Source organism: Bos mutus, chromosome 7, assembly GCF_027580195.1.
Source record: "Bos mutus isolate GX-2022 chromosome 7, NWIPB_WYAK_1.1, whole genome shotgun sequence".
Lineage (NCBI taxonomy): Eukaryota > Metazoa > Chordata > Mammalia > Artiodactyla > Bovidae > Bos > Bos mutus.
This window is the reverse complement of record NC_091623.1, coordinates 51,752,499-51,778,422: the sequence shown is the minus strand read 5'-3', so window position 1 is coordinate 51,778,422 and position 25,924 is coordinate 51,752,499. Positions and strand designations below refer to the sequence as shown.

The following is a 25,924-nucleotide window of genomic DNA, read 5'->3' as shown; positions in this document are numbered from 1 at the left end:
AAATCCTGCTGCTGCTGCTGCTGCTGCTGCTAAGTCGCTTCAGTCATGTCCGACTCTGTGCGACCCCATAGACGGAAGCCCACCAGGCTCCGTCATCCCTGGGATTATCCAGGCAAGAATACTGGAGTGGGTTGCCATTTCCTTCTCCAATGCATGAAAGAGAAAAGTGAAAGTGAAGTCACTCAGTCATGTCGGACTCTTAGCGACCCCATGGACTGCAGCCCACCAGGCTCCTCCGTCCATGGATTTTCCAGGCAAGAGTACTGAAGTGGGGTGCCATTGCCTTCTCCGAGGACAAAATCCTAGGATGTTGTTACCTTGACAGGAAATAAAGATAAGGGGATCGTCAATGATACTGACAATGTTTTTATTCTTATACAAAGCATATGTGTGTCCTAAGTCCACATGTATGTGCTAAGTTGACTCCAACCTTAGCACATCATCTGAATGGAATGCATGAAAGAATTCAAGTGAGAACTGCCCAGCTGAATCCAGCCAACTCTTAGGATTCTAAGAGATAGTAATACTAAATGACTAGGACTTCCCTGGTGGTCTAGTAGCTAAGACTCTGCCAGGTAACCCAGGAGACACGGGTTCCATCCCTGGCCTGGGAGGATCCCATGGGCCTTGGAGCCACCAAGCTTGTGTACCACAATTATTGAGTCAGTGCTCTAGATCCCAAGAACTGCAACTACTAAGCTCTCACGCCGCAACTACTGAAGTCCTCTCACCTTAGAACCTGTGCTCAACAACAAGAGAAGCCACCGTGATGAGAAGCCCGTGCACTGCAACTAGAGAGTAGCTCCCACTTGCCACAACTAGAGAAAGCCAGCACATGAACAGAGAGATGTATATATGAGCCCACCTTGCAATGCAAGGGACGCGAGTTCAATGCCTGGCTAGGGAACTAAGATCCCACATGCTGTGGAGCAACTAAGGCTGCGTGCCACAACTACTGAAGCCCACGTGCTCTGGAGGTCACATGCCACAACTAGAGAGTCCGTATGCTCCAAAGAAAGACCCTGCATGATGTAGTGATGAAAAGGCTGAAAGCCACAACTAAGACCTGACCCAGTCAAATAAATGCATAAATATATAAAAAATGATTAAACAATTATTGTAATTTTACACCACTGGGTTTGGTGTTGTTTATTATACAGCAATGGATAACTGATACAGATCTCTTCCACTGGGGTAGGTGGGGCTCTAGAAAGGGGATGAGGGGGACTCTTGTCTGGTTTCCTTCATCCTGCTGAAGGAGGTCACTGTCTTCCTTTCTTGCCTCCATCCCAATACCCAAGCCATGAGCATCACCCATCACCTTTGCATATGATCACTTTTCTCTTTCTACTGCTATTATCTGAATTCCAGGCACCATCACCTCCCTCTCTAGCCTCTCTGAGGCCATTCTTGCACTTAATCCCCTAAACTATCCTCTACACAGCAACCATAATGACTTGCCCCCCAATTCTTTAAAAACTTTTTATTTTGGAATACTTTTTGATTTACAGACGACTTGTCCTACAGGCTGTGCTTGGGTCCCCCTGAAATTCAAAGGTTGAAGCCCTAAACCCAAGTTTGATGGTATTAGGAGAGGGGGGTCTTTGGGAAATAATTAGGTCAGGCAGGTGGAACCTTTATGAATGGGATTAGTGCCCTTATATGTAAAGAACCTGCTTGACAATACAGGAGATGTAAGAGATATGAGTTTGATCCCTGGTTCAGGAAAATTCTCTGGAGGAGGGCATGGCAACCACCTCCAGTATTCTTCCCTGGAGAATGCCACGGACAGAGGGGCCTGGCGGACTAGAGTCCGTAGGGTAGCAAAGAGTCGCACACAAGTGAAGCAACTTAGTACTGCACGGCACATAGTGCCCTTATAAGGGAACTTTTGCGCTCTGTGCCTCTCTCTCTTCCTCCCTCCTTCCCTATCTCTGTTTCTATCTCTGTGTCTCTCTCTCTGCCATATGAAGGTACAGCAAGGAGATGCTGTCCACAATAAAGGACTGTGAGAAATAAATGTTTGTTGCAAACCCACTCAGTCTGTAGCATTTTTGCTATAGCAGCTTGACCAGACTATAATTTGCAAAGGTGGTTGGTACAAAGAATTCTTGTCTACCCTCTGCCCAACTGCCCCGAATGTTAATATATTGCCTAACCGGGCATATTTGTCACAACTAAGAGATTAACTAATGTTGATATAACACTATTTACTAAACTACAGACACAATGTCAGTTTCCCCAGGTTTTACTCTGATGTCCTTTTGTGGTTCAGGATCACATCTAACATTTCATTTGGTTATCATGTCATCTTCTTAGATTCCTTTAAACTGTGCCAGTTTCTTGGTCATGCTTTCTCATGACCTTGACACTTTTGAAGTATACCGGTTAGGACTTTTGTAGAAAGTCCTGTCCCTTCGTTTGGGACAATCACCTGATGTTTTCTCATTAGATGGAGGTTATGGGTTTTGGAGAGAATACCAGACAAGTGCAAGTGTCCTCACGTCACATCAAGTGCCCATGACATGCACACTACTTATCACTATAATGATAAACTTGATCACTTGATTGAGGTGTTATCTGCCAAGTTTCTTCACTGCCAGACTACATTTTCCCTTTCCATTCTTTTTTCTAAAAATGAGTCACTAGGGACTTCCTTGGTGGTCCAGAGGTTAAGAATCTGCCTTGCAATGCAGGGGACACTGGTTTGATCTCTGGTGGGGGAACTAAGATCCCACATGCCATGAGGCATCTAAGCCCACCAGTGGCAACTACTGAGCCCGTGCACTCCAGAGTCTACGCACCACAACTAGAGAGTCTGTGTGCTGCAATCAACAAAAGATCTCCCATGATGGAACTAAGACCTGAAACAGCCACATAAATAAATAAGCCCTGTCTTATTCACTGAACATAGTAGGTGCTCAGTAAGTATTTATTGAATAAATGAAGACAGAGGTTGGAAGAATATGAAAGCCAGATCCATTCTATTCTTCTCTAATTATGGTCACAACACTCATGCATCTGAGGTGTATATATATACATGTGCCAGGTGTTCAGGAGCAGTACACTGTAAGCCTCAGTTTCACCACGTTTAAAAATGAAGATAATTAAAGGATCCATCTGGAAAACGGCTTTGAAAGTTAAATAAGCTAAAGCACAGGAAGATGATACTCATATCTGACATTAAACAACTGTTATTACTATTATCTATAAAATGGGCATAACAGTGATCTACTACATAGGATTCTAAGTGCAGAACTGTTTCTTGTAAGTATAAAGTACTATATAAGTGATTAATGTTGTTGTTATTACCATCATCATGATCTGGTCAGGCCGCCCGCCAGTCCATCTGAATTTTTTTTTTTTCTCACGCCCCTCTGCACCGTGCGATCTTAGTCCCTGGACTAGGGATGGAACCCATACCTCCTGCAGTTGAAGCCATGAGGAAGTCCTGAAACCTCTGGACTGCCAGGGAAGTCCTGAAAGATGTTTTAATCAATTTCATCTTTTTATTTTGTAAATCCCTTTCCTCAGCCCGGCCGGTAGCCCCAGTATGTTTGCCAGGCCTTCGCTGTACCCAGACTGGGCGCGGATATCCTTGTGCTGGGGATTAAGACCCTTCTGGACCACAGGCGCTCATCGCCCCGCCCACAGGCCAGGACCGCCTGCATCTCCATGGAAACCCACCAGCCACAAGGGGGCGTGACGCCCTGGAGACGGATAGGCTCCTCTGCCTATTGGGTCAAAGTCATGGGCGCAAATGGGGCCTCTGACGGGTGCGTCCTTGCGGGAAGGCGGGAATACGGCGACGGGCAGCCGGGACTGTACAGTCTCTACCAATCAAGGGTCGAGGTGGCAGTGATGGACAGGCGTAGCGGGAAAAAGCCCAGAGTGCGGGCTTTCGCCCAACCGGCGGGCCGCAGTGTCGAGCAACGGCCAATGAAGAGGCGGCGGGGGTGGGGCGAAGAGGCCGGTTGCTCCGGAAGTGGAGGGAGGGGGTGAAAATGGCGCCCAGCTCGAAATCGGAGCGGAACAGCGGGGCCGGGAGCGGCGGCGGCGGCCCCGGGGGCGCCGGAGGAAAGCGGGCAGCGGGGCGGCGGCGGGAGCACGTCCTCAAGCAGCTGGAGCGGGTCAAGGTGAGGCCTGGAGTCTCGGAGGAGCGCGTCGGAGGGAAGGGAGGAGGGACGAGGGAGGCGGCGGGGAGGGAGGGCGTTCGCGGGGTGAGGGGTTGGGGGCGGAGCCCCGGGGGAGGGGGCTTGGAGGAGGGGGGTTGGGCGGGGCCCCAGGGAGAGAGCTTAGATTGGGGGTGCTGCGGCGGGAGTTTGGATGGAGGGAGTTGGGGGCGGGGTCCCTGAGAGGGGGCTTGGATGGAGGGGCTGGGGGCGGGGTCCCGAGGACGGGCTTGGATGAAGGGGGCCTTAGAGGCCGCTGGAGGAGTGAAGAGAAAGGGGGCGACGCAGGGTCAGACTCGTTTTTCAAAACCCTGCTCCCCTGGCCCTTCCGTTATGGAGCCTTACCGCCCCCTTGGCACAGACTCTGCTACCGGCTTTGGGATTCCTCCGCCTGGAGTTCCTCTCTCTGTCCAGCTCTGACCACAGGAGAGCTGGGAGTTCCTGTAACTGCCTCCCACATTGAATGGGAGGGAGCTCCCTGGAGAGGGCCTGATCTTCAGCTACCTGAGCAAGGCTCTGTCTCCCCATGAAACTAAACTCTCAGCGTGCTGGAATCTTTTTCCCCATCGGGTTGCCAGCTCTGGGAGGGCAAGCGTGTAAATCTGCTGTCAGGTCAGCAGCAAGTGGGGCAGGTCTGTGTCTCCGTGGATCAGGAGTCGTGCGGTCTTCTCCATCAGTCTGGGAACTCTGTGAGGGCAGGGCTGTGTCTTCTCCTTTTGACTAGAACTCCTGGAGCAGAGACAGTCCCCACCCTCAGCCTGATTTGCTCCCTGGGTTGGGCTGTGGCTCCGCCCTTAGCTTGGAAGCTCCATGGCGGGGGACTGTGTCTCCCAGTCAGCCTGGGCCTCGCTGACAGGGTTATTCCACTCTGGGATCTCCTCGAGGGCTGGGCTGCATCTCCCCCATTAGACTGGGTAGCAGGATCCGAGGTGCTCTGATTCCTCAATGCTCAACTTGGGCCTGCTCCCCACCCAAAACCTTCCTTGAAGTTTTGGGATGCGGGAGTCAGTTGGAGGGCAGCTGTTAATTGAGAAGGGGGAGTTGGGCAGGAGTTGGACAGTCACTAGTCAGGTTTACCCTTCTGTCTGCCTCAACAGACAGCCCCCCAGGGACCTAAGCGCCCTGTGTATAGGCTGGTGGGTTGGGAACAGGTGAGTGGAGTTGGTCAAGCCCCCATCTCAGCCTCCTTAGTGATCCTCGATGTCAACAGCTTACTGTGCCTTCAAGTAGCCTTCAGGAAGACAGACAGGTGGCCCAGTGTGGGCCAGGGGTGACTGGGGGAAGCAATGCTAGTGATAGTCCTCATAGCCTTGGAAGAGGAACGTGTGAAAATGTCAGTCACTGAGTCGTGTCCAACTCTTTGTGACTCCATGGACTATAGCCTGCCAGCCTCCTCTGTCCATGGAATTCTCCAGGCAAGAATACTGGAATGGGTTGCCGTTCCCTTCTCCAGGGGATCTTCCCGACCCAGGGATCGAACCATGTCTCTTACGTCTCCTGCATTTGCAGGCAGGTTATCATCTGAGCCACCAGGGAAACCTCAGGCAAGAGGAACCCTTAGGCTGTGGAGTTGGGAGGGTGGCATGGGGCCCTGGTGGAGAGACAGGCGCAAGCCATTCACACCTTCCAGAGCTTGGACCACCCTGGACTGTTATGGTTGGTAGGAAGTAGGCCTGTGTGGCTGGGCTGGACCCCAAAGGTGTTGTTCTGCCTTGTGTGAGGGGAATGGGGGGGCTGCAGGCCGCTTCTTCCACGTGGTGTCTCAAGAGCCCTGGCTGCCCCTTCCCCAGATCAGTGGGCAGCTCTCTCCTCGCCTCTTCCGGAAGCTGCCACCCAGGGTCTGCGTCTCTCTCAAGAACATTGTGGATGAAGACTTCCTCTACGCAGGGTGAGGCAGGGGCCACGCAGGGGTTGGCGGGGTGGGATGGCCGGCCAGCCCTGACGTGGCCATTGGCCCCTCCCTGCCATCCCCACAGACACATCTTCCTGGGCTTTTCCAAGTGCGGCCGTTACGTTCTCTCCTACACGAGCAGCAGTGGGGACGACGACTTCTCTTTCTACATCTACCACCTGTACTGGTGGGAGTTCAATGTGCACAGCAAGCTCAAGCTGGTAGGGCCAGGCCACCTCCCTTTCTGACCACATGACCCCACTCTGAGCCTCAAGTTCCATGGCCACAAATTGAAGATAGTGTATTCTCAGGGCCGTTGTCAGGACTCCAAGTGTTAGGTCGAACTGTAGGAAATTGCCATCTTCAGAGCCGAAAGTGGGTAAATGGCAGGATTTCCTATGGTCTGACAGCTCAAGGCAGGAGGGACCCATTAGGTCTATTAGAACCAAGCAGGCTGCCATGCCTGGTTTAGCCCTGACCTTGACTCTTCAAATGTCCCACCCTGGGAGGTGAGTGCCGTTACCCCAGTTTCCACGTGAGTTCAGAGAGGTGAACCGGTCTTAGGGTGGGTTGGGTTTGGAACTGATGGGTCTGGCTGCGTCCTATCCTAGGCCTGGCCTCCCTGTCTCCCCGACCTGTGGGGAAATTCTTATGAGCCTCCTCAGCGTGTTCTCAGGATGGCCGAGCGGGGTGTGTGGTGAAGGCTGCTTGGGGCTCCCTGGCCTGAGACTGTCGGCAGGTGCAGCCTCAGGTTGGCCCTGGCCCGCTTGGACCCCACCCCCATGAGAACCTGCTGCTCAGGTCCGCCAGGTGCGGCTCTTCCAGGACGAGGAGATCTACAGTGACCTATACCTGACCGTGTGCGAGTGGCCCAGTGACGCCTCCAAGGTCATTGTCTTCGGCTTCAAGTGAGACTTGGGATAGGGTGGTGGGGAGTGGGTGGGGGCGGGCGCCCAGGCCAGGCTCTGAGGCTCCGCCGGCCCCCAGCACCCGCTCAGCCAACGGCATGCTCATGAACATGATGGTGATGAGCGACGAGAACCACCGGGACATCTACATCAGCACCGTGGCCGTGCCGCCGCCGGGCCGCTGCGCCGCCTGCCGGGATGCCAGCCGCGCCCACCCAGGTGAGGGGCTGGGGGCCTGGGGCGCCGGGCGGCCTGCTTCCCTGCCCCACGGCCACAGCTGAGCCCGCGTGGCCTGTGTCGCTGCAGGTGACCCGAGTGCGCAGTGCCTGCGGCATGGCTTCATGCTGCACACCAAGTACCAGGTGGTCTACCCCTTCCCCACTTTCCAGCCCGCCTTCCAGCTCAAGAAGGACCAGGTGGTGCTGCTCAACACCAGCTACTCTCTAGTGGCCTGCGCCGTCTCGGTGCACTCGGCAGGTAGGCTCCTGGGTCTGCCGACGGGCCCTGCGTGCGCGCTCCCAGCCGTGGGGCCCTGTGACCCGATGACTTGGCCGAGCAGCCCCTTGACGTCGGTGCCATCCCTACCCCGCATCACAGATGAGGTGACTGAGACCCTGGAGAGGTGAAGTCGCTTGTTCAGGAAGTGGCAATGTGGGTTCCAAACCCAGCCACCCTGCCCCCCCACCCCCGCCCCAGCATTGCCTACTGGAACTTTCCATGGGGCTAAGAGGGTCCATGTTTGGGGTATCTGCTACAGCTGCCACCAGTAGCCACTTGACAGTGGCTCATGTGACCAAGGAACTGAGTTGTTAAATTTAATTTTAGTGATGTCAAGTTCAAATAGTCTCATGTCCACCATGCAGTGCGTCCTTCTATTCAAAAAGAGAAAGATTGATTAAAAACTTAAGGGAGTGGTTAGTGGATAGAGGGCTGTCTCATGGTTTTGGCTGTTGCTGACATGGGGCTGGGGGCAGGGGGCTCCTGCTCTCCCAGGGCCTTATGGCAACAGAGGATGCTTGTGGCCCAGCAGCAGCCCTGCGCCCAAGTGTGTCCGAGGCTTTAGTGGCAGAAGCTGGGGCCCGCCTGGCATTTGGGAAGGTAGGACTGGGTGGTTACCTCCCCCGGATCAGCAGGGAGTGCCCCAGCATACCTGTCTGTGGAGAGTGTGCGTTAAAGACATGTTCATGTGCAAAAGAAACACAAGGAGATCTGTAACCTGTTACTGATGCCGTTTATATATGAGTTTAGAATGTGTTCCAGTTACGCCAGAATGCAGTCCAATAAAGATGACCACTGGGACTTCCCCAGGGGTCCAGTGGTTAGGAGTCCACATTTTCAGTGCGAGGGCCCAGGTTCAGTCCCTGGTTGGGGAGGACCTAAGATCCTGCAGACTGAGTAGCATGGCCAAAAAAAGATATCAACTACCTGCGTTTAAAACGATTGCCCCTTGGGGAGGGAGGGGAATGGACATGAGAAGAAGATCCTATATATACGCTTGTGTGTGTGCCTAGTTGCTTCAGTCACGTACAACTATGACCCCATGGACTGTAGCCTGCCAGGCTCCTCTCTCCATGGGGATTCTCCAGGCAAGAATACTGGAGTGGGTTGCCATTTCCTCCTCGAGGGGATCTTCCCAACCCAGGGATTGAACCTGGGTCTCCTGCATTGGCAGGTGGATTCTTTGCCTCTGAGTCACTGGGGAAGTCATGGATGTGTTATATATGTATATATAACTGAGCCCACAGACCAGCAAGGGCAGTGTGCCTTGTCCTCGAGCTCTTCCAGGGGCCTCCCACCCCTGCCCTGGCCACCTGTACCAGTGTGGGCAAGGCTCTGCTTCTCGCCAAACCGTGATCCCCCAACAAGCTATGCCTGGATGGGGCGGCTGCCCCCACCCTGCTAGCAAGGGCTGCACAGGACAGGATGCGGCCGTGTGCTCGGCCCAGGCGGGGGGCACTGTCGGCGGTGTCGACACTCCTCTCACCCTGTTGCTGCTGCTGCTGCTGCTAAGTTGCGTCAGTCGTGTCCGACTCTGTGCGACCCCATAGACGGCAGCCCACCAGGCTCCCCCGTCCCTGGGATTCTCCAGGCAAGAACACTGGAGTGGGTTGCTATTTCCTTCTCCAATGCATGAAAGTGAAAATGAAGTCGCTCAGTCGTGTCTGACTCCTAGCTACCCCATGGACTGCAGCCCACCAGGCTCTTCTGTCTATGGGATTTTCCAGGCAAGAGTACTGGAGTGGGGTGCCATTGCCTTCTCCCCTCTCACCCTAGGAGGGTATTTACACAGAGGTGGGGTTTAACGCAAACATTTTCCACTTGTCTGCCTCCTCTCCGGAAGAAGTGCCACTGCCCTGGCAGACATGAGTGTGTTGGCATACTTGTATTATCTCTCAGTGTGAGCTTGGACAAGTTTCTCTGAGCCTTGGCCCCGAGTCTCTGAACTGAGAGGACAGCTCCCCTCTACAAGGGCTGCTTACAGGGGGGGCCCAGTGCCTGGTGGTGGTGCTGCTTGGCGGATGCGTTGGGTTCTTCACACTGAGATTCTCCACAGGGAGATCTGGCCCCCAGTCAGGTTAGGGTTAGGGTTAGGTGGAGCCACAGAGAGGCCTGGGATCCAGCCAGGCTCTGCCTGTGCTGGTCTGTCTCAAGTTGAAAAGGACAGAAGACAGTGTGGTAAACCGTCAGGCCTCTGTGGCTTATTTATTTGACTGTGCTGGGTCTCACTGCTATGCAGGCTTCTTTCTAGTTGCAGAGAGCGGGGACTGCTCTCCAGTTGTGGTGCGTGGGCTTCTCATTGGGTGGCTTCTCTTGTTGTAGAGCAGAGCCTCCAGTTGTGCGGGCTTCAGCAGTTGTGGCTCAAGAGCGCAGATTCAGTCGTGGCGCGCAGCCTTAGTCACTCCTGGGCATGTGGGATCATCTCAGATCAGAGATCGAACCCATGTCTCCTGCATTGGCAGGCGGATTCTTTACCACTAAGCCACCACGGGAGCCCTTATGTAGCTTTTATCTTCTGTCATCATAACTCAGCTCCCCGATTCAGTTCAGTTCAGTTGTTCAATCATGTCTTACTCTTTGTGACTCCATGGACTGCAGCACGCCAGGCTTCCCTGTCCATCACCACCTCCCAGAGTTTGCTCAAACTCATGTCTGTCGAGTCGGTGATGCCGTCCAACCATCTCATTCTCTGTCATTCTCTTCTTTTTCTGCCTTCAATCTTTCCCAGCATCAGGGTCTTTTCTAATGAGTCAGATTTTCGAATCAGGTGGCCACAGTATTGGAGTTTCAGCTTCAGCATCAGTCCTTCCAATGAATATTCAGGACTGATTTCCTTTAGGATTGACTGGTTTGATCTCCTTGCAGTCCAAGGGACTCTTAAGAGTCTTCTCTAGCACCACAGATCAAAATCTTCAATTTTTCGGCGTTTAGCTTTCTTTATGGTCCAACTCTCACATCCATACATGACTGCTGTTATCCATACATGTCAGCTCCCAAGGGCAGGGAATTTTGTCTTGTTCACTCCTATGTCCTCAGTATGGGGCATACAGCAGATGCTTAAGAGGAAGGTTTGAATGAACATGTGTGTGTGTGAGGCCTTTTTCTGTTTTGGTTGGTTTGGACTGATCTCAGCATATGTAAGTCTTCCAGGAGGGCCTCCTCTTGGATTTCTAAGATCCACGCCACCGCCCCTCCCACCACCCAGGGTAATGAGGGAGGTCAGGAAAGCGTTGACTTAAACTCACCTATTGACCTCTTCTATCTCCTTCACTTTTTATTTGTGTGTTCCAGGAGATAGCAGCTTCTGCCAGATCCTGTACGACCACACCACCTACCCCCAGCCCCTCCCAGCCCCCCTGGACCCCAGAGCCCAGAGCTGCCCCCTGTTCTCCCCAGCCTCTGCCCTGAAGCGGCCCCAGCCTGGCCCTCTGGGCCCCCCGATCCCTCGCCTGCCATTGCCAAAGCCAAGGAGTTTGTGGCTGACATCTTCCGCCGGGCCAAAGAGGCCAAGGGTGGGACCTCGGAGGAAGTCCGGCCACCTCCCTGCCCAGGGCCCTCAGGCAGCCGCTGCCGCCTGCCCTCTGAGCCTCTTGGCCCAGGTGGGGAGGCGGTGCCCCGGGACAGCCCCCCTGCAGCAGAGGCGCCCGCCCCAGAGCCTGGATACGTCAACTACACCAAGCTCTATTACGTGCTGGGGTCCGGTGAGGGGACGGAGCCAGAGGATGGTGAGTGGGGAGCCCCTCTGTTGGGCAGGGCCCCAAGCATGGGAGGCTGGCCTTGAGAGCCTCCAGGCCTCCCACCGCCATCCCTACCACCTTGTCCTGCCCCCTTAGAGTTCGAGGATGACAAGATCTCCCTGCCCTTCGTGGTGACCGATCTCCGCGGTCGCAACCTGCGGCCCATGCGGGAGCAGGCCGTTGTCCAGGTGGGTGTGGGTGGTGGGGAGGCCAAGGGGCAGCTCCTGGGGCACCTCCTGGGATGGCGGTGGGCACAGTTCTCCCCCTGCCCTTGTCCACAGGGTCAGTACCTGACAGTTGAGCAGCTTACACTGGACTTCGAGTATGTCATCAACGAGGTGATCCGCCACGACGCCACTTGGGGTCACCAGTTCTGTTCCTTTAGCGACTATGACATTGTCATCCTGGAGGTGGGTCCAGGTGTCAGGCAGGGCGGTCCAGGGCCTCCCTGGTCTTGGTGGCACTCTCAGTAGCTGTCACTGTCCACCCTCCGCCCCCCAGGTCTGCCCAGAGACCAACCAGGTCCTCATCAACATTGGCTTGCTGCTCCTGGCGTTCCCATCCCCCACCGAGGAAGGCCAGCTCCGGTGAGTGGGCAAGGACCCACCTTCACCCTTGCCCGCAGGGCTTGCGCTCATGATAGCTCAGTGCGGGGAGGTAGCGTATGATAAAACTCCCCTTGGCTCCCCAAAGCTCGCATAGGCTATTCCATTATTGCTCCAAAGATAAAAGCGCCTTAGGGTAGCCTGGGTTCCAGCTCAGGGACCCTGTAGTCCCCCGCTGTCTCTTGTGCTCACCAGCTTTCCCTCCCATAGACCAAAGACCTACCACACCAGTCTCAAGGTGGCATGGGACCTCAACACGGGCATCTTTGTGACAGTCAGCGTGGGCGACCTCACTGAGGTCAAAGGGCAGACCAGGTGAGGCAGGATCGAGGCGGGGCAGGGCTGGGTTGGGCCCAGGGCTGGGAGTTGCTCATACCCTCTTCCTCAGCGGCAGCGTCTGGAGCTCATATCGCAAGAGCTGTGTGGACATGGTTATGAAGTGGTTGGTGCCTGAGAGCAGCGGCCGATACGTCAACAGGATGACCAACGAGGCTCTGCACAAAGGTGGGGCACTGACCTGACGACAGTTCGGGACTGGGGTCCTGATCCTGGGGCTGGGCGGAGCCTGGAGCGGGCGCTAATTGCTAAATGTTGCTGAATGAAGGAGCTCGTTGGCTGAGCAGTGGCATGTGGGGTGAAGGTGAGGACAGCCCAGGCCAGGGCCAGGGGGCCAGCTCAGATGTGGCACCTGACGGCCCGCCAACCATTCATTCATTCAGCAGACATTAATTGAATGGCTGCAGGCCCGAGGCAGAGATAACTTGCACCTGCCTTGCTAGAGCCTTCTGGGCCGCCATCAGGTCAGGGAAAGAGAGAAGCCTCTCCTGCAGACTGGGCCGGCTAGAGGTTCCAAGGCCTTGTCCCCACATTCCACTGCAGGGTGCTCACTGAAAGTTCTGGCAGACAGCGAGCGATACACGTGGATTGTGCTGTGAGAGCCCGGCCGCCCTGGACACTGACTCCAACTACCTCCGCGGCCTGGGAGCTGGCTGCCTTCCTGGTAGCCGCCGGCCGGCCGGCCGACCGGCCGACCAACCAACCGACCAACCGATGACCGGCACTAGTGTTAGGCTCCGGGAAGGGGGCTGGGCCGGGCAGCCCCTGGTGGCCTGAGAGTCTGGACGCTTCTTATTTATGCCTATTTAAGTGGGGAGGGGCAGAGGGAAGAGAGCCCCCTGCCCCACCTGCCTTGAGCACCCGCCTTCACCCTAAGCTGGGCGCGGGCCCTCGTTCCTCGAGAGTTCGCCCCTTTCCTCAGCTACAGGTGTGGACAAGGCCCCCCACACAGCCCAGGGAGGCCAGATGGATCCCAGACCCCTGCCCCGACCACCCTCTGTTGCCCCTACCTGAGGTGAACCTAGTGGCCGTCACACCGCCCCCTTCCGGCCCTGTTGTTCCTCTTCACATAATAAATGTTTTATTTCTGAACCTCACCAGTTCCCTTCACTGCTTGCTACTCATGAGCTTGGGGCCCAGCTGGCCCCCCTCCAGCCCCCAGGCTCCCACCAAAGCCCGGCAAGTCAGCAGTAGCCAAATATGACAGTGGAATTTATTGTGTTTTAAGAAAGACTACAAAAAGATAGAAAACAGCTCGGCACACTAGACTACCACACGCGTGGACACTTTCACCGCCAGGAGAAGGGAGGCCCAGAGGAGTGGGAGAGGGAGTGGGCAAACCACTCCCAAAAGCTGTAGCACGCGGAGCACACAAAATAGTGATTTTTATACAATAGGTCAGGTTCTTTTTTTTTTTTCTTTTTTCACTTTTTGCCATAAACATCTATCTCACAGGTTGAAAACACTGAGAAAACCGGAACAGATAAGGCCATGATGGTTGGAAAAAAACCCAACAAGTTACCGACTCCGCTCACAAATCGCACAATAGTCATGTGGGGGTTGGGAGGGGGCAGAGGTCCCACACACGGAGGAGAAGCACGGTCTCCAGGAGCGGAGGTGGGGGTCGAGTAGGAGCGTGGAGATTCCATTACAAACCAGCGGCAAGGGTGCTTGGGGGCTTGGGTACGAGCAAGCGGAGCACCCAGCCCCGGCTGGGGCAGGCGTGGGCACTTCCGGGCCCGCTGCCTGCAGCAGGCCCCTCCGGGCTCATCGCCCGGCCCAGCCTGCTGCTCTTTGGAAGCCAGAGATGGTGCCCCTTCTGCCCTCCCCCTCTGTCCAGGCTGGGCAGTGCCCCCCTCTGGGGCTGTGGGGCACGGGAGGGTCCAGCACTGGAGAAGATGCGACACCCACGGCTTTAATTGCACTTATACCAAGGAGGGGGAAGCAGTGGGGTTACTGAGGGAGGGGTCCCGGGGCTGCTGCTGCCGACAGTGGTGGGTCCCCAGGTGATGCCCACCTGCGCCCACCCGGGGCTCAGGGCTGGGCCCAGGACAGGCTGTGCAAAGCCAGCGAGCTGAATAAGTTAACAGTTCTGCAAGGTAGGGGGCCTGCCTGCCTGCCCCCTGGGGTGGTGGGGGTGGGGCTGGGGGAGGGAGGGAGATGATGCAGCCTTTGGGGCCAAGGGGCCAAGCTGGCTGCCCCAGGGGGCACCTGGGCACTGCGGCGGGTTCCTTAAGGCACGTCTTTTGTGTCAGAGTTTGCAGCTGCGGCTCCGCCCGGCCCTGTGATTGTGCGGGCCCCATGGGGGGGAGGTACCCCCTAGCCTTCCCTGTCTTGGAGGCCCCTCCTGGCCCTGGCCAAAGCTGGAGCGGTGACAGCGAAGCCACAGAAGCTGTGAGGGACCCTGGCGAGGAGGGGCAGCGGGGGAGGGCGGGTGGGGTGGGGAAGGCCGCGGGCTTAGCTGGAGGGCAGTGCCTGCACGAAGAGGCCGCGCGCGTCTGTCCGCGCCAGCTTGGCCGGTGGCTCCAGAGCCTCGGGGCCCAGCGCAGGCGACTCGCCGCCGGCCGCGAGCGAGATGTCCTGCGGCAGCTCATCCTCGCTGTCCTCTTCTTCCTCCTCCTCCTCGTCTGGAGCACACGGACCGGGGCCTGGCTCAGCGCGGGGCGGCCGCGCCACCAGGCCCCTACGCGGTGCCCCAACTGGCGCCTCCTCCATCCCAGCCCCCCTGTACCGACCTCCAAACTCAGGTCCTGGCTTTACCTACCTTTGTCCGGGTCCAGGGGGTTCAGAGAGGTGGCCAGATTGGCGAACTGGAAGGTGGGGAGAGAAAAGGGGTGAGGGTCCTGCCCAGGGGCGCCCCGCCCCGTGCCCTCAGCGTCCCGCTGCGCGCACCTCGCCCATGACGGCGATGGGGGTCTCGCCCTTAGCCTGGGCCACACGATGTTCGATCAGGTAGTACATGTACTCATCGTAGAGCAGCCTGATGAGATGGAAGGAGCCGAAGCTGGCGGCGCTGCGCAGGGTCAGGTCCCGGATCACCATGGAGCTGGAGCCGGCGACAGACAGGAGACCCTCAGGCCCAGACCCACCTCTCGCCCCACTTCCCTGCCATGAGAACCAGGCTTGAGCAAACGCAGCTACCACCACCCAGCCCCGTACAAGTTTCCCCGGGGTGTCCATCAGAGAGGGGCAGGGCCCTAGACCCATCCACCACCAGCAGAGTCCTGCTACTGCTAAGTCACTTCAGTCGTGTTCGACCCTGTGCGACCCCATAGACGGCAACCCACCAGGCTCCCCCGTCCCTGGGATTCTCCAGGCAAGAACACTGGAGTGGGTTGCCATTTCCTTCTCCAATGCATGAAAGTGAAAGGTGAAAGTGAAGTCGCTCAGTCGTGTCCGACTCTTAGCGACCCCATGGACTGCAGCCTACCAGGCTCCTCCGTCCATGGGATTCTCCAAGCAAGAGTACTGGAGTGGGGTGCCATTCCCTTCTCCTGGCCTTCTTAAAAGGTATCCAGTCCCTCAGGGAGGCGGGACTTTCTCTGGCCGCACTCTGAAGGAGATGGTCCTCGTCTAGCCCCACCCTCCTCGAAGAGGCGGGGCCTTTTCTTGCCCCCTTTTGCCCTGCTGCAAAGCGAGCGCCTCCCGCCCAGCTGGGGCGCACCTGTAGAACGACCACTTGAGGAGGAAGAGCTTGGCGGCTTTGGGGAAGCCGGTGCTGCCCTGGTAGGGCTTGAGCACCTGGCTCACGACGCCATCCAGCCAGGCCGCCCACTGCTCCAGTGAGTTCTGCTGCTGCAGCGTCACTTTGAAGTCCTGCTCCAGCCGCTGCACCACGCGGTCCTCGCAGCGGCACACCCACGAGGCCTGCTCCTGGGACAGAGCAGGAAGGCGGGCGCCCGCGACTCAGCTGCCGCCCCGGGGGCCCGCCCCGCCGGGCTACCCCAAGTTCGTCACCTGCCCTACCGGCGCTCACCTGCACGTTGGCGAAGTCCACGCGGTTGAGATCGCTCAACATCTGGTTGATCTGCGCAGTGTTCTGCAGCACAGCACGTGCCGCCTGTGCCAAGTGGTTGAGCGATGTGTAGCGACGCAGGGTCTGCGCGAAGGCGCCGGCCGCTGCCACCTGTGGGGCCCCGGGCTTGTGGCTTTCTTGGAATTCACCCTTGCCCCCGCCCACTCAGGTCCCTTCCCTCACCCACTGTGACCTCTCTGAGCCTTTTTCTTTCTCCGAAAAGGGAGAAAAAACCTTGTTGCTTTTGTTGGGAGATTAAAGGGTCAGGATTTGTAAACTTTGGGTCATCAGCCACACAAATCATGTGTCCAAAAAAAAAAAATTAATGTATCTGAACACTATTATTTTTAATCAAAGCATATAAGAAGATCTGGGAGGGCACAGCCCAGAAAGGGCACCGCTTCCATAACCTTCTGCTTCATTCTGTTTGATTATTCCCTTGAATGTCAACTCCGGGAGGGCTGGAGTTTTGTCCATCTTGGTCACTGCTGTGCTCCCAGAACTTAGAACCAGGCCGAGCACACAGCAGGTGCTCAATAAATGTGTGTATAATAAATGAATGAATACATAAGTCTTGCCAGTTCCGAAGGACTCCCCCTGGATCCAGTTTCTAGTTTCTCCACAGACCAAGCCCAGCTCTCTGGTCCAGCAGACCCCGGGGGTCATTCTTCTGACATCCAGTCTTGTGAGCATTTTCAGGACTTTAACAACTTTTTTTTCTTTCTTTTTTCCTTTTGCTCAAGAGCAAGCCCATTCCATCTATTTCCAAATATCTTGGTAGTTAGTGGATGTGTGGCACTGATGGAGAGGGCCATTATTCTGTTTCCTTATAGGTATCTTTTTTTTTTTAACATTTTATCTCTTTCTGAACATCTAAAGCACTTTCTGCTGAAGCTCTCTGAAGAGAACTACCTCAAGTTTGCGTTTGGTTTTTATTTTAAGATGATGTGTTGCATACAGAAATACCACAAGTGGGTTGTGTCAGAAGTGGGCACCTGAGGAAGCTGGCTTGTGAAGACAACACCCACAGCTCACTCTGAGGGGACAAACACGGGGACGCATCTTATTGCCTTGGACAGGCAGAGGAGGCCGAGGCCCCCAGCGCCCCCAACCAGGAGGGAGGACCCAAAGCTGTGGGCCCGAGCTGGCCCCTCCGCCCCCACCTCACACCCTCACCTTCACCCGCAGCATCTCCTCGGGGATGTTCACCATGGCGTGGGTGAGCCAGCTCTCCAGGCTCTTGGCAAAGTTCCGGATCGCTTGGGTCAAGGCACCTGGGGGCAGCAGGGGGCTGGTGGGGACTCGGCGGGGGAGTGGGGCACGGGGAGTGGGGGCGGGGCGGGGCGGGCACTCACTGGGGATGGGCCGCAGCACGTCGGGGATGAGGATTTCCACCAGGCCCTGGTACAGCACGTTGTCACAGTGCTTGGTCCACTGCAGCACGGGCTCGAACTTGGAGAGGAGCACCAGGCTGGCCTTAGGCAGCCGCTTCTCAGCCTCATCGTGCCTGTGGGCACCCACCCGGCCCGAGGCGTTACGAGGCTGTTCCACAGTCCTGCACCCAGGGTCAGAAGGGCACAGCACCCTCACCCCACCCTGGGCTCGGGCAGGTACCCTCTGCCTCCTGAAGACCCCCGGGGTCAGGCTGATACAGGCCTCACTGCCCCCAGGGTCAGAGAGGGATCTCAACATCTTGTACATGGGGACCCAGGCACCTAGCCACTGCAGGGAGGAAATGGCTCGGTGGGGCCCGCCATCCCACACACAGAGCATCAGATTGGTCCCCAGGCACACTCTGGAGGCGGGTTCAGAAGGCCACAGGGGCCCCACAAACTGTGGGGATCAGAGAGGAGCCCCCCGCCCCTGCATGGTCTGGCCACCCCAGCCTTGAGGTCAGACTCGCAGGTGCACAACTTCCTCCCTTCCTCCCCCCGGGGCACTCACACAGCCAGCGGCGGCGCCTCGCTGGGCTGGCTCAGGTTGTACCTCCAGAAGGTTTTCCAGAGCGTTTCCACCAGTGTGAACTGCAGGTTCACCATGACATCGACGATGGCCTGTTGGGGAGGCCAGATGCTCGAGGCGGTCGGGGGGCAGCATGGTGCCCCTCACCCCTGCCCACTGCCCAGGTGCCCTACCTCACAGTGTTCCCGGTATAGGACCTGGAAGGCCTTGATGTCCCCAGGTCCGATGCCCTCGGGCAGCACTTTGCCCTGGAGATCCAGCTCTGAGAAGTCAGGGAGGCTTCTTGAGGCATCTGGAGGGCAGAGAAGAAACCGTGAGCCCCTTCCAGTCCCACCTACCCACCCCTTTCAGCCTCATCCTGGGATCCTGTTAAGTTGGCACCACTTGGCTACCAAGCTCCCCCATGACCAGTTGGGGTGATGAGGTTCAGGGAGGGCAAGTGAACCATCTCCTGGCTCTCTGGGGGCTGCACAGCCTGCCCTGGGCCCCACCCCAGAGTCCAGGGAGCCCTCACCCAGAAACTGCTGGTACTGCTGGACCTGGGCGCTGATGTCCGAGAGCCCAGTGGCCTGCTGTGGCCCCACGGCCACGCCATTGGTCATGCCCTCCATCTTCTGGATGGGTTTCAGCCTGGAGAAGGGATGGGTGGGCAATGGGATGGGGAGTTAGGCCGCCACGTCCTTCCCTGCCTGCCAGCACCCAGCCAGCCCCGCCTTCCTACCTCTGTTTTTGGGAGAAGGGTTGGCCCCGCATGGCCATGTGCTGCTGGTCCTCCATCAGCCGCAGCAGGGGCGAGCTGGCCTTGATGCGCAGGCCATAGTAGTGGTACTTGGAGTTGCCCCTGGGAGGGAGGCAGAGGGTGAGGGCTGGGCTGGGGGTAGCCCCTGATTATCCACTCGGAACTTTACATCGCACCCACCTCCTCTCTGCTAGGGGGCCAAACAGAGCCCCGGGGGTAAGACCCATGTTCCACAGAGCTGGGGGTGCTGGGCTGGGGAAGCCATGGGGCCTATGGGGGCCAGGAGAGGCCCCCACCCGCAGACTGAGCTCTGTGAAGATAGGACCAAAGTCGGGGGCAGGCACTTAGCAAGTCTTTGCTGACTACTAGTCATAACAATTTGCCAGGCACTGTTCTGAGCACTGAGCACATGCGAAGGCACGTGTTTCTCATCTCTACCCTATGAAGGGTACTCCTAGCATCCTAGCCTGATAGCTGAGGAAACGGAGGCACAGAGAAACGAGGGACTCTGCCCAAGATTCTACATGCATGCCTGCCTGAATGAGGTGACACTCAGGCCTGAACTGGGAGCTGGAACCAAGAGAAGAGCAGGGCTTAGCCCAGAAAGGTGTGGGGGATCACAAAGGAGAGGCAGAGAAGGGTGGGCTCACGGGAGGGCTCCTTGCTCCTTCCTCTGTGAATTCACTGACTCACAGGCCGTGATTAAGCAATGACTGTGTGCAGCCCCCACACTCTCAAGGGGTGTGCATTTCAGCATCAGAAGACAGATCAGAAATGAGAAGTAACATGAAAGGCATCCTGGATGGGTGCTCAGGAGAAAAACTAGGTGAGATGGATGCCAAGGAGGTAGGGGAAAGCTGAAGTTTTAGTTAGGAGGGCCAGGGGATATTTGAGTCAGCAGACGGAGAAAGGCACAGAGTGCAAAGGCCCTGGGGCAGGAGCATGTGAGCGTCAGAGGAACTGAGACGAGGCCATTGGGGCTGGAGAGGAGTGAAGGGACAAGGGGAGCAGAGGACCTTGAAACTTAGGGTGAGGGCGGGCCTTACAGCCACTGGGGGCTGTCAGGGGCAGGTGGCCCCACCTGGTGCCCAGCCTGCGGGTACGCAGGCCCATGAAGACAGAGCGGATGAGCTTGCCGAAGGATGCGGCGTTGACGGGCTCCAGCTTCTGTTCCTGGCAGTGCAGCAGGTAGTGGCAGTACAGGGTGCTCCGCGGCAGGCTCACGCCCTCGGCCGTCTCATAGTTTTCCAGGAGCCACTGGACCTGGGGCCCGAGGGGCATGGAAGAATCAGAAGAATGCTAAGAATGGCTTCCATTTCTCAAGTGCTCGTCGCTAAGTGCTCTATTTATTTCCAATTGTGATCTTGACAACCATGCTGGCGAGGGTGTCATGTCACCCTTGCCCATGGGAACTAAATCCAGCAGAACTCTCTAGAACTGCGCTGTCCCAGGCCATCACCACTAGCTGCGGAGAGCTGTTAAATGAATGTAGGCGGAATGGAAAATGCCAGTGTCAAAAGGTCACGTCAAGTATGAGTCCATCCACAGAACATTCTCGAAATGACAGTGTTAGAGAAATGGGGAACAGATTCATGATGGCCAGGGGTCAGGAATGCTGGAAGGGAGGAGGGTAAGGGAGACTTTAAAAGGGTAGCACCAGGGAGATCTTTGCGGGGACAGGACAGTTCTGCATTCTGAGTTTGATGGTGGTTTCCCAAATCTACCCATGTTATAAAAAGACACAGAAGTAGATACCCCCATATAAGACCAATTGTCAGTTTCCGAGTTAGATACTGTACTACAGATACATAAATTGTAACGAGTGGGGTAACTTAGGTGGGGGGTCCACAGGGATCTCTGCAGCTTCTGTGACCATAATTCTTTCAAGATCATTTTTTCTGAAAAATAACTCAGCGACTTCCCTGGAGTCCAATGGTTAAGGATCCACCTGCCAATGCAGGGGACACGGGTCCGATCCCTGTTCTGGGAAGATCCCATGTGCCATGAGGCAACCAAGCCCGTGCACCACAACTACTGAAGCCCGCACGCTCCAGAGCTCATGCTCCGCAACAAGAGAAGCCGGCGAGTCAGAAGTCTGTGTCCCGCAACGACACAGACCAGGCACAAGTCCAAGCACAGTAACGAAGACCCAGTACAGCCAAAAGTAAATCATTTTTTAAAATTCTAAAATAAAAAAATAACAACAATTCTGTTTCTAGGACTATGAAACTCACATTTCCAGCACTCAATAGCCTCATGTGTCCCGAGGCCTGTACACTAGGCAGCAAGCAAAGAACATATCCATCACTGGAGGATGTTCTATCAGACAGCATGGGTCTAGGGGAACACATTTTCAGAACCCACTCGGGAGTCATGAAGTCAGTTATGGGGGTCATGACCAGCATTAAAAAATTCAGACTAGAAGCCAGGCTTCCTGGGTGCATGAGGGATGTCCTGTCTTCTGAGAAAGCTTCGGTCTTGGTAATGATGTCCACAATGGGTGGCCGTGGGAGAGGGCGGGAGTTAAACATGACGGGAAGCCATCGCTCAGACCTCAAGCTCCTGGAGGACAAGGACCATGCCGGGACACCCCACCACAGTCACAGAGCTGATGACAAGCCCCATCAGGATTAGGCCCTAGGGCTGTTCCACAGAGCTGCTCTGGGCACAGGAAGGTTATCTCACTGCCTTTCTGGACAGACACAGATCCTTGCTTCGGGTAGCTCCTGGCATGGTGGTGCCTGCATTTCTCGCCCCATGCTATCTATCTGCCATCGCCAGACTATCAGATTCGATGACACTTCCTTGGGTAATAGCTCCAAGAGCTTCAGGCGTATTAGCTGAGGCCCAGAGAGGCTGAGGAGGTTCCCTGAGGCCACAGAGTGAGGAGTCAACCCCAGGACCTCTTCACCTGAGTGCCCTGGCACCAGGCTACCCAGACTCCTGGGGACGGTGGCTGGCACCCATCGCCTGCTGCCCCTGCCCAGAGCCCCCCCACCAACCTCTGTCTCCTTTGGGGCTGGGTGGGCACTTACGGTGGCTGGTGAGGCACGGGTGGTGTGCGAGTAGGACTGACTGGCACCGCCCAGCATGTAGCCGCCTTGGATCACGTAGGTGCCTGCTCCACCGCCGCTGCCGCCGCCGCCGCCACCACCCCCACCCCCACCACCCCCGCCGCTGCTGCTGCTGCCGCTGCCACTGCCGCTGCTGCTGCTGGCTCCACTCCCACTGCTGGTGGAGCTGGCGACAACCTGGCTTCCAGACACGTACATGGGCACGGAGCCGCTGCTGGCCACCGCCTGGGAAGTGGCCGGGGTGCTGACCTGGGCAGCCGTGCCCGCGGCCTCGTAGTAGCTGGTGCCTGCCGTCTGCGGGTACAGTGGCGTCTCAGAGTAGGAGTAGGTGCTGGAGCGGCTACAAAAGAAGTAGAGGGCAGGAGACAGGGGATAAGAGCTGGGTGGCCCAGGGGCATAATGAGGGGGGCCCTGCAGTGGAGGTGGGGGGTAGCAGGGCAGCAACAGCCCCATGCACTGCACACCCCACAGTGCCTGATGGGCAATTCTTCACTGAATCCTCAAAACAGTCCTGTGACTTGGGAGTCCCCGCTTCAGCCGTGAGGAACTGAGACTGGAAGAGCTGAGTAAATTGCAACGGGCTAAATACTTCAGTCACTCAGAAAACAAACTATTGAGAGAATTCCCTGGCAGTCTAGGGGTTGGGACTCCTCGCTCCCACTGCTGGGGGGCCTGGTCGGGGAACTCAAATTGCTCAAGCCTGGTGGTGCAGCCAAAAAAAAAGACCAACAACTACTGAAGGCCTGCTTGGGCAGTGTTCTAGGTACGCTGGACCCAACAGTGGACACAAGAGAAAAGGCCCCACCCTGGGGTCTGGGGGAGGTTAACGTCCTAGCAAGGGAGCCAGAGGAGAAGCCAAGTGCAAAGGTAAATTGAGGGCACTTTGGAAGGTGGCACATGTCAAGGGACACGAGGTGCAGGAAGTGGGTGGGGAAAAGTGAGAGCTCTACTTCTAAATCCATTGGCTGCCACCATGAGGGGCTGGTCAGCGACGACTATTAAGGCGCACATATGTTTCGCTTTGACCCAGCGACCCATCCCGCCCTGGAGAGGTCTCCAACTATTCGGTCACATGAACTCAAGGCTGCAAATCGTAGCAAGGATAACATGGATGGTTGGGGGTGGGGGGTGGGGTCTATCTCTACTGGGATGTCAAGTTAAAAGCTGATGATTTCCTATGTGGGGGTGAGAGAGGAGGAGGAAGGTCTTGAGGTCCCACCAAAGAACAAGGTCCAGTATGTTCCATTAGGTGAACAAAAGAGGCAGGGAGGGGTATGGATGATACTTCGGGAAGAAGGGAGAGATCGCATGGCATTTCATTATCTGTATCTGCTATTCGTTGGGGTGAAGGGTGTGTGGACAGGGGCAGCCACTTCACTAAACATGGTTGGGTACAGGTTTGATTTTTGAGCCCTCTCAATCCCCTGGAGAAGGAAATGGCAACCCACTCCAGCATTTTTGCCTGGAGAATCCCATAGACAGAGGAGCCTGGTGAGCTATAGTCTGCGAGGTCGCAATAAGACAGATACAACTGAAGCAACTTGGCTCACACGCACAATGTATTAGGCGTTTGAAAACATAAGCTGGGCTTCCCTGGTGGCTCAGTGTGTCAAGAATCTGCCTGCCAATACAGGAGACATGGGTTTGATGCCTGGTCTGGGAAGATCCCACACGCTGTGGAGCAACTAAGCCCATGTACCACAACTACTGAGCCTGTGCCCTGGAGCTCAGGAGCTCCAACTACTGAAGGCTGGGAGCTCTAAAGTCCGTGCTCCACAACGAGAGAAGCCACTGCAATGAGAAGCCTGTGCATCGCAACTAGAGTAGCCCCCGCGTGGCACAGCTAGAGTAAGCCCACGCAGCACTGAAGACCCAGCGCAACCAAAAATAAAGAAATAAAATAAAAGTAATTATAAAAAACATAAGCTAAAATGTTAAAATCCAGAAAGGAGGGAGGCCCGTCAGGAGTGTCCTTGGCCCAGAAGGTGCTGAAGGATGCCGGGGAGCGGAGTCCTACGGGCCTCCCAGAGCAGCAAGGAGAGCAACTGGGGTGGTGGTGGGAGTGTGGTCACTCCTGGTATACAGCATCATCCATCAGACCCCAGGATGCAGCTCTTGTTCACTGTGTCCTGGTTCACACACCTACATAGTCCACATCATGGCACGAGTGACTCCAGAAGTGTGTGACCTGAGCCAGTACTGCTAAGTGCCCCTGCCACCCCCTTTGGCAGGAACCAAAACCAGCCCAGCACCCTACCTGCAACACTGTGCTCTCAGAAAATGTTGCTATGGCAACTGTTTGCCAAATGACTACCAGAATGAATGTGTGTATCTACCTCGACCACCTGATACAAAGAGCCAACTCACTGGAAAAAAAAACCCTGATGCTGGGAAAGATTGAGGGCAGGAGGATAAGGGGATAACAGAGATTAAGATGGTTAGATAGCATCACTGACTCAGTGGACATGAGTTTGAGCAAACTCCGTAAGACAGTGAAGGACAGGGAAGCCTGATGTGCTGCAGTTCATGGGTTCACAAAGAGTCAGACACGACTTAGCGACTGAACGACAACAACTGGACACAGGCTAAACCGGGCCATGGATAGAAGCCCAGGGGGTGTGGCTTTAGTCAGAGCAGGAATCCAGACCAGCAAAGGGCTGGAAAGGTGGAAATGACCCACTGTGAGGGAGAGATAGAAGATATGGTGCCCTCAAGAAAGTCATACAGCAGAAGAATCTGATGGTAACAGCGGAGTTACTGTGTGATCACTCACACGCTATAGTCACGGAGGGAAGAATTGAAACAGAAGCCAAAGACAGACCAGGGAGAGGCAGAAGAGCCCTTGGGGGCCTCGGGAGCTAGGCTCCTCTCTGGAATGTCCTCGGTGGCCCCCGCCAGCACTGGTCACCTGCACAGATGAGAGCCAGGCAGTGCGGGAAATTAATCAACAGAACCATGAGGTCGCTGGATGCTGTAGACCATGACTCAGGGGCCGGGGCCCCACACCCACAGGATCAGGACCCAGGGATCAAGTCATTCCATGAGCTAATCCACCCCCAGTGTCATGCCCACAGGGACAGGTGGTTGGGACGTGAGAAAGACATCAGGCAAATGCAAAGAAAGTCAATGAAACTTCTCAAAACTGAAATAATTCATGTGTCCATGGGATTCTCCAGGCAAGAATACTGGAGTGGATTGTCATGCCCTTCTCCAGCAGATCTTCCCAACCCGGGGATCAAACCCGCGTCTCCTGCCTTGGCAGGCAGGTTCTTTAGCACTAGTGCCCCCTGGGAAGCTGAACGGACAACTAGAATAACTCTAAGTCCTGGAATTATTACTGTGAAGAAGGGGAGACAGAAGGTGGTGGTGTGTGGAGGATCCCCAGCAAGGAGCCAGAGCTGAGGTTAGGGCAGGCCTGGGGCTGACATATGCCTGATATGGCAGGTACTAAGGCAGAGCCATGTACAGCAGCAGAGAGTGGAAGTCGTCTACGTGCTAGCTGGGGGTGACTGGCCATATGACATTCATGCTGTGACTGAGCAGTGGAGTTACACACGGTGATTAAAGAGAATAACTGAGACCCACATGGTGAGCTCCAAGCTATGTGGCAGGGGAAGAAACAGGGGACAGAACACACTGCCTCTATTTCTCAACACACAAAGCAGGTAATTTCTATTCTCAGAGTATCTCAGGGAGGAAACAAAGAAATGGGGCGCAGCATCTCCTCTGGGGCAGGCTTGGGGATCAGGAGTAAAGATTTCTTCTTCACTGTTTAACGTTCCTTACTCATTAAAAATTTTATCTTGTAAAATTAAACTTCTTTTCCTTTTTTGCAATTTCTTTTCGGGCCATGTCTTGTGACGTGTCAGATCTTAGTTCCCTGATCAGGGATCGAACCTGCGCCCCTGGCATCGGAAGCGCAGTCTCAACCACTGGACTGCCAGGGAAGTCCATGTTTTTTTGTTTTTTTGCAAAGAACCAGAGCCC

At 55.9% G+C, this 25,924-nt stretch overlaps 2 protein-coding genes across 4 annotated transcripts in view; one reads left to right on the top strand and one right to left on the bottom strand.

Moving 5' to 3' along the window:
• The first annotated feature begins 3,979 nt into the window (after window positions 1-3,979).
• Window positions 3,980-13,244, top strand: DCAF15 (DDB1 and CUL4 associated factor 15). Its single transcript, XM_070373540.1, is given in 14 exon segments — window positions 3,980-4,136; window positions 5,963-6,060; window positions 6,149-6,284; window positions 6,865-6,971; window positions 7,051-7,190; window positions 7,278-7,448; window positions 10,761-10,805; window positions 10,808-11,194; window positions 11,303-11,394; window positions 11,488-11,616; window positions 11,708-11,793; window positions 12,022-12,126; window positions 12,200-12,315; window positions 12,691-13,244. Coding segments are annotated over 14 exon segments (1,800 nt in total). The 5' UTR covers window positions 3,980-4,004; the 3' UTR covers window positions 12,747-13,244.
• A 94-nt stretch (window positions 13,245-13,338) lies between these two features.
• The window catches only part of RFX1 (regulatory factor X1), a 35,417-nt gene continuing 22,831 nt past the window's right edge, over window positions 13,339-25,924 (bottom strand). For all 3 annotated transcript variants that reach the window (XM_070373539.1, XM_070373537.1, XM_070373538.1), the window contains 13 exons: window positions 21,899-22,277; window positions 19,945-20,126; window positions 18,846-18,965; window positions 18,639-18,754; window positions 18,298-18,416; window positions 18,107-18,216; window positions 17,518-17,669; window positions 17,339-17,436; window positions 16,124-16,273; window positions 15,812-16,020; window positions 15,040-15,193; window positions 14,912-14,957; window positions 13,339-14,774 (listed from right to left, as the gene is read on the bottom strand). In XM_070373539.1, the coding sequence (XP_070229640.1) occupies window positions 14,605-14,774; window positions 14,912-14,957; window positions 15,040-15,193; window positions 15,812-16,020; window positions 16,124-16,273; window positions 17,339-17,436; window positions 17,518-17,669; window positions 18,107-18,216; window positions 18,298-18,416; window positions 18,639-18,754; window positions 18,846-18,965; window positions 19,945-20,126; window positions 21,899-22,277 (2,005 nt within the window). In that variant the 3' untranslated portion in view covers window positions 13,339-14,604. The remainder of the gene's footprint in view (window positions 14,775-14,911; window positions 14,958-15,039; window positions 15,194-15,811; window positions 16,021-16,123; window positions 16,274-17,338; window positions 17,437-17,517; window positions 17,670-18,106; window positions 18,217-18,297; window positions 18,417-18,638; window positions 18,755-18,845; window positions 18,966-19,944; window positions 20,127-21,898; window positions 22,278-25,924) is intronic.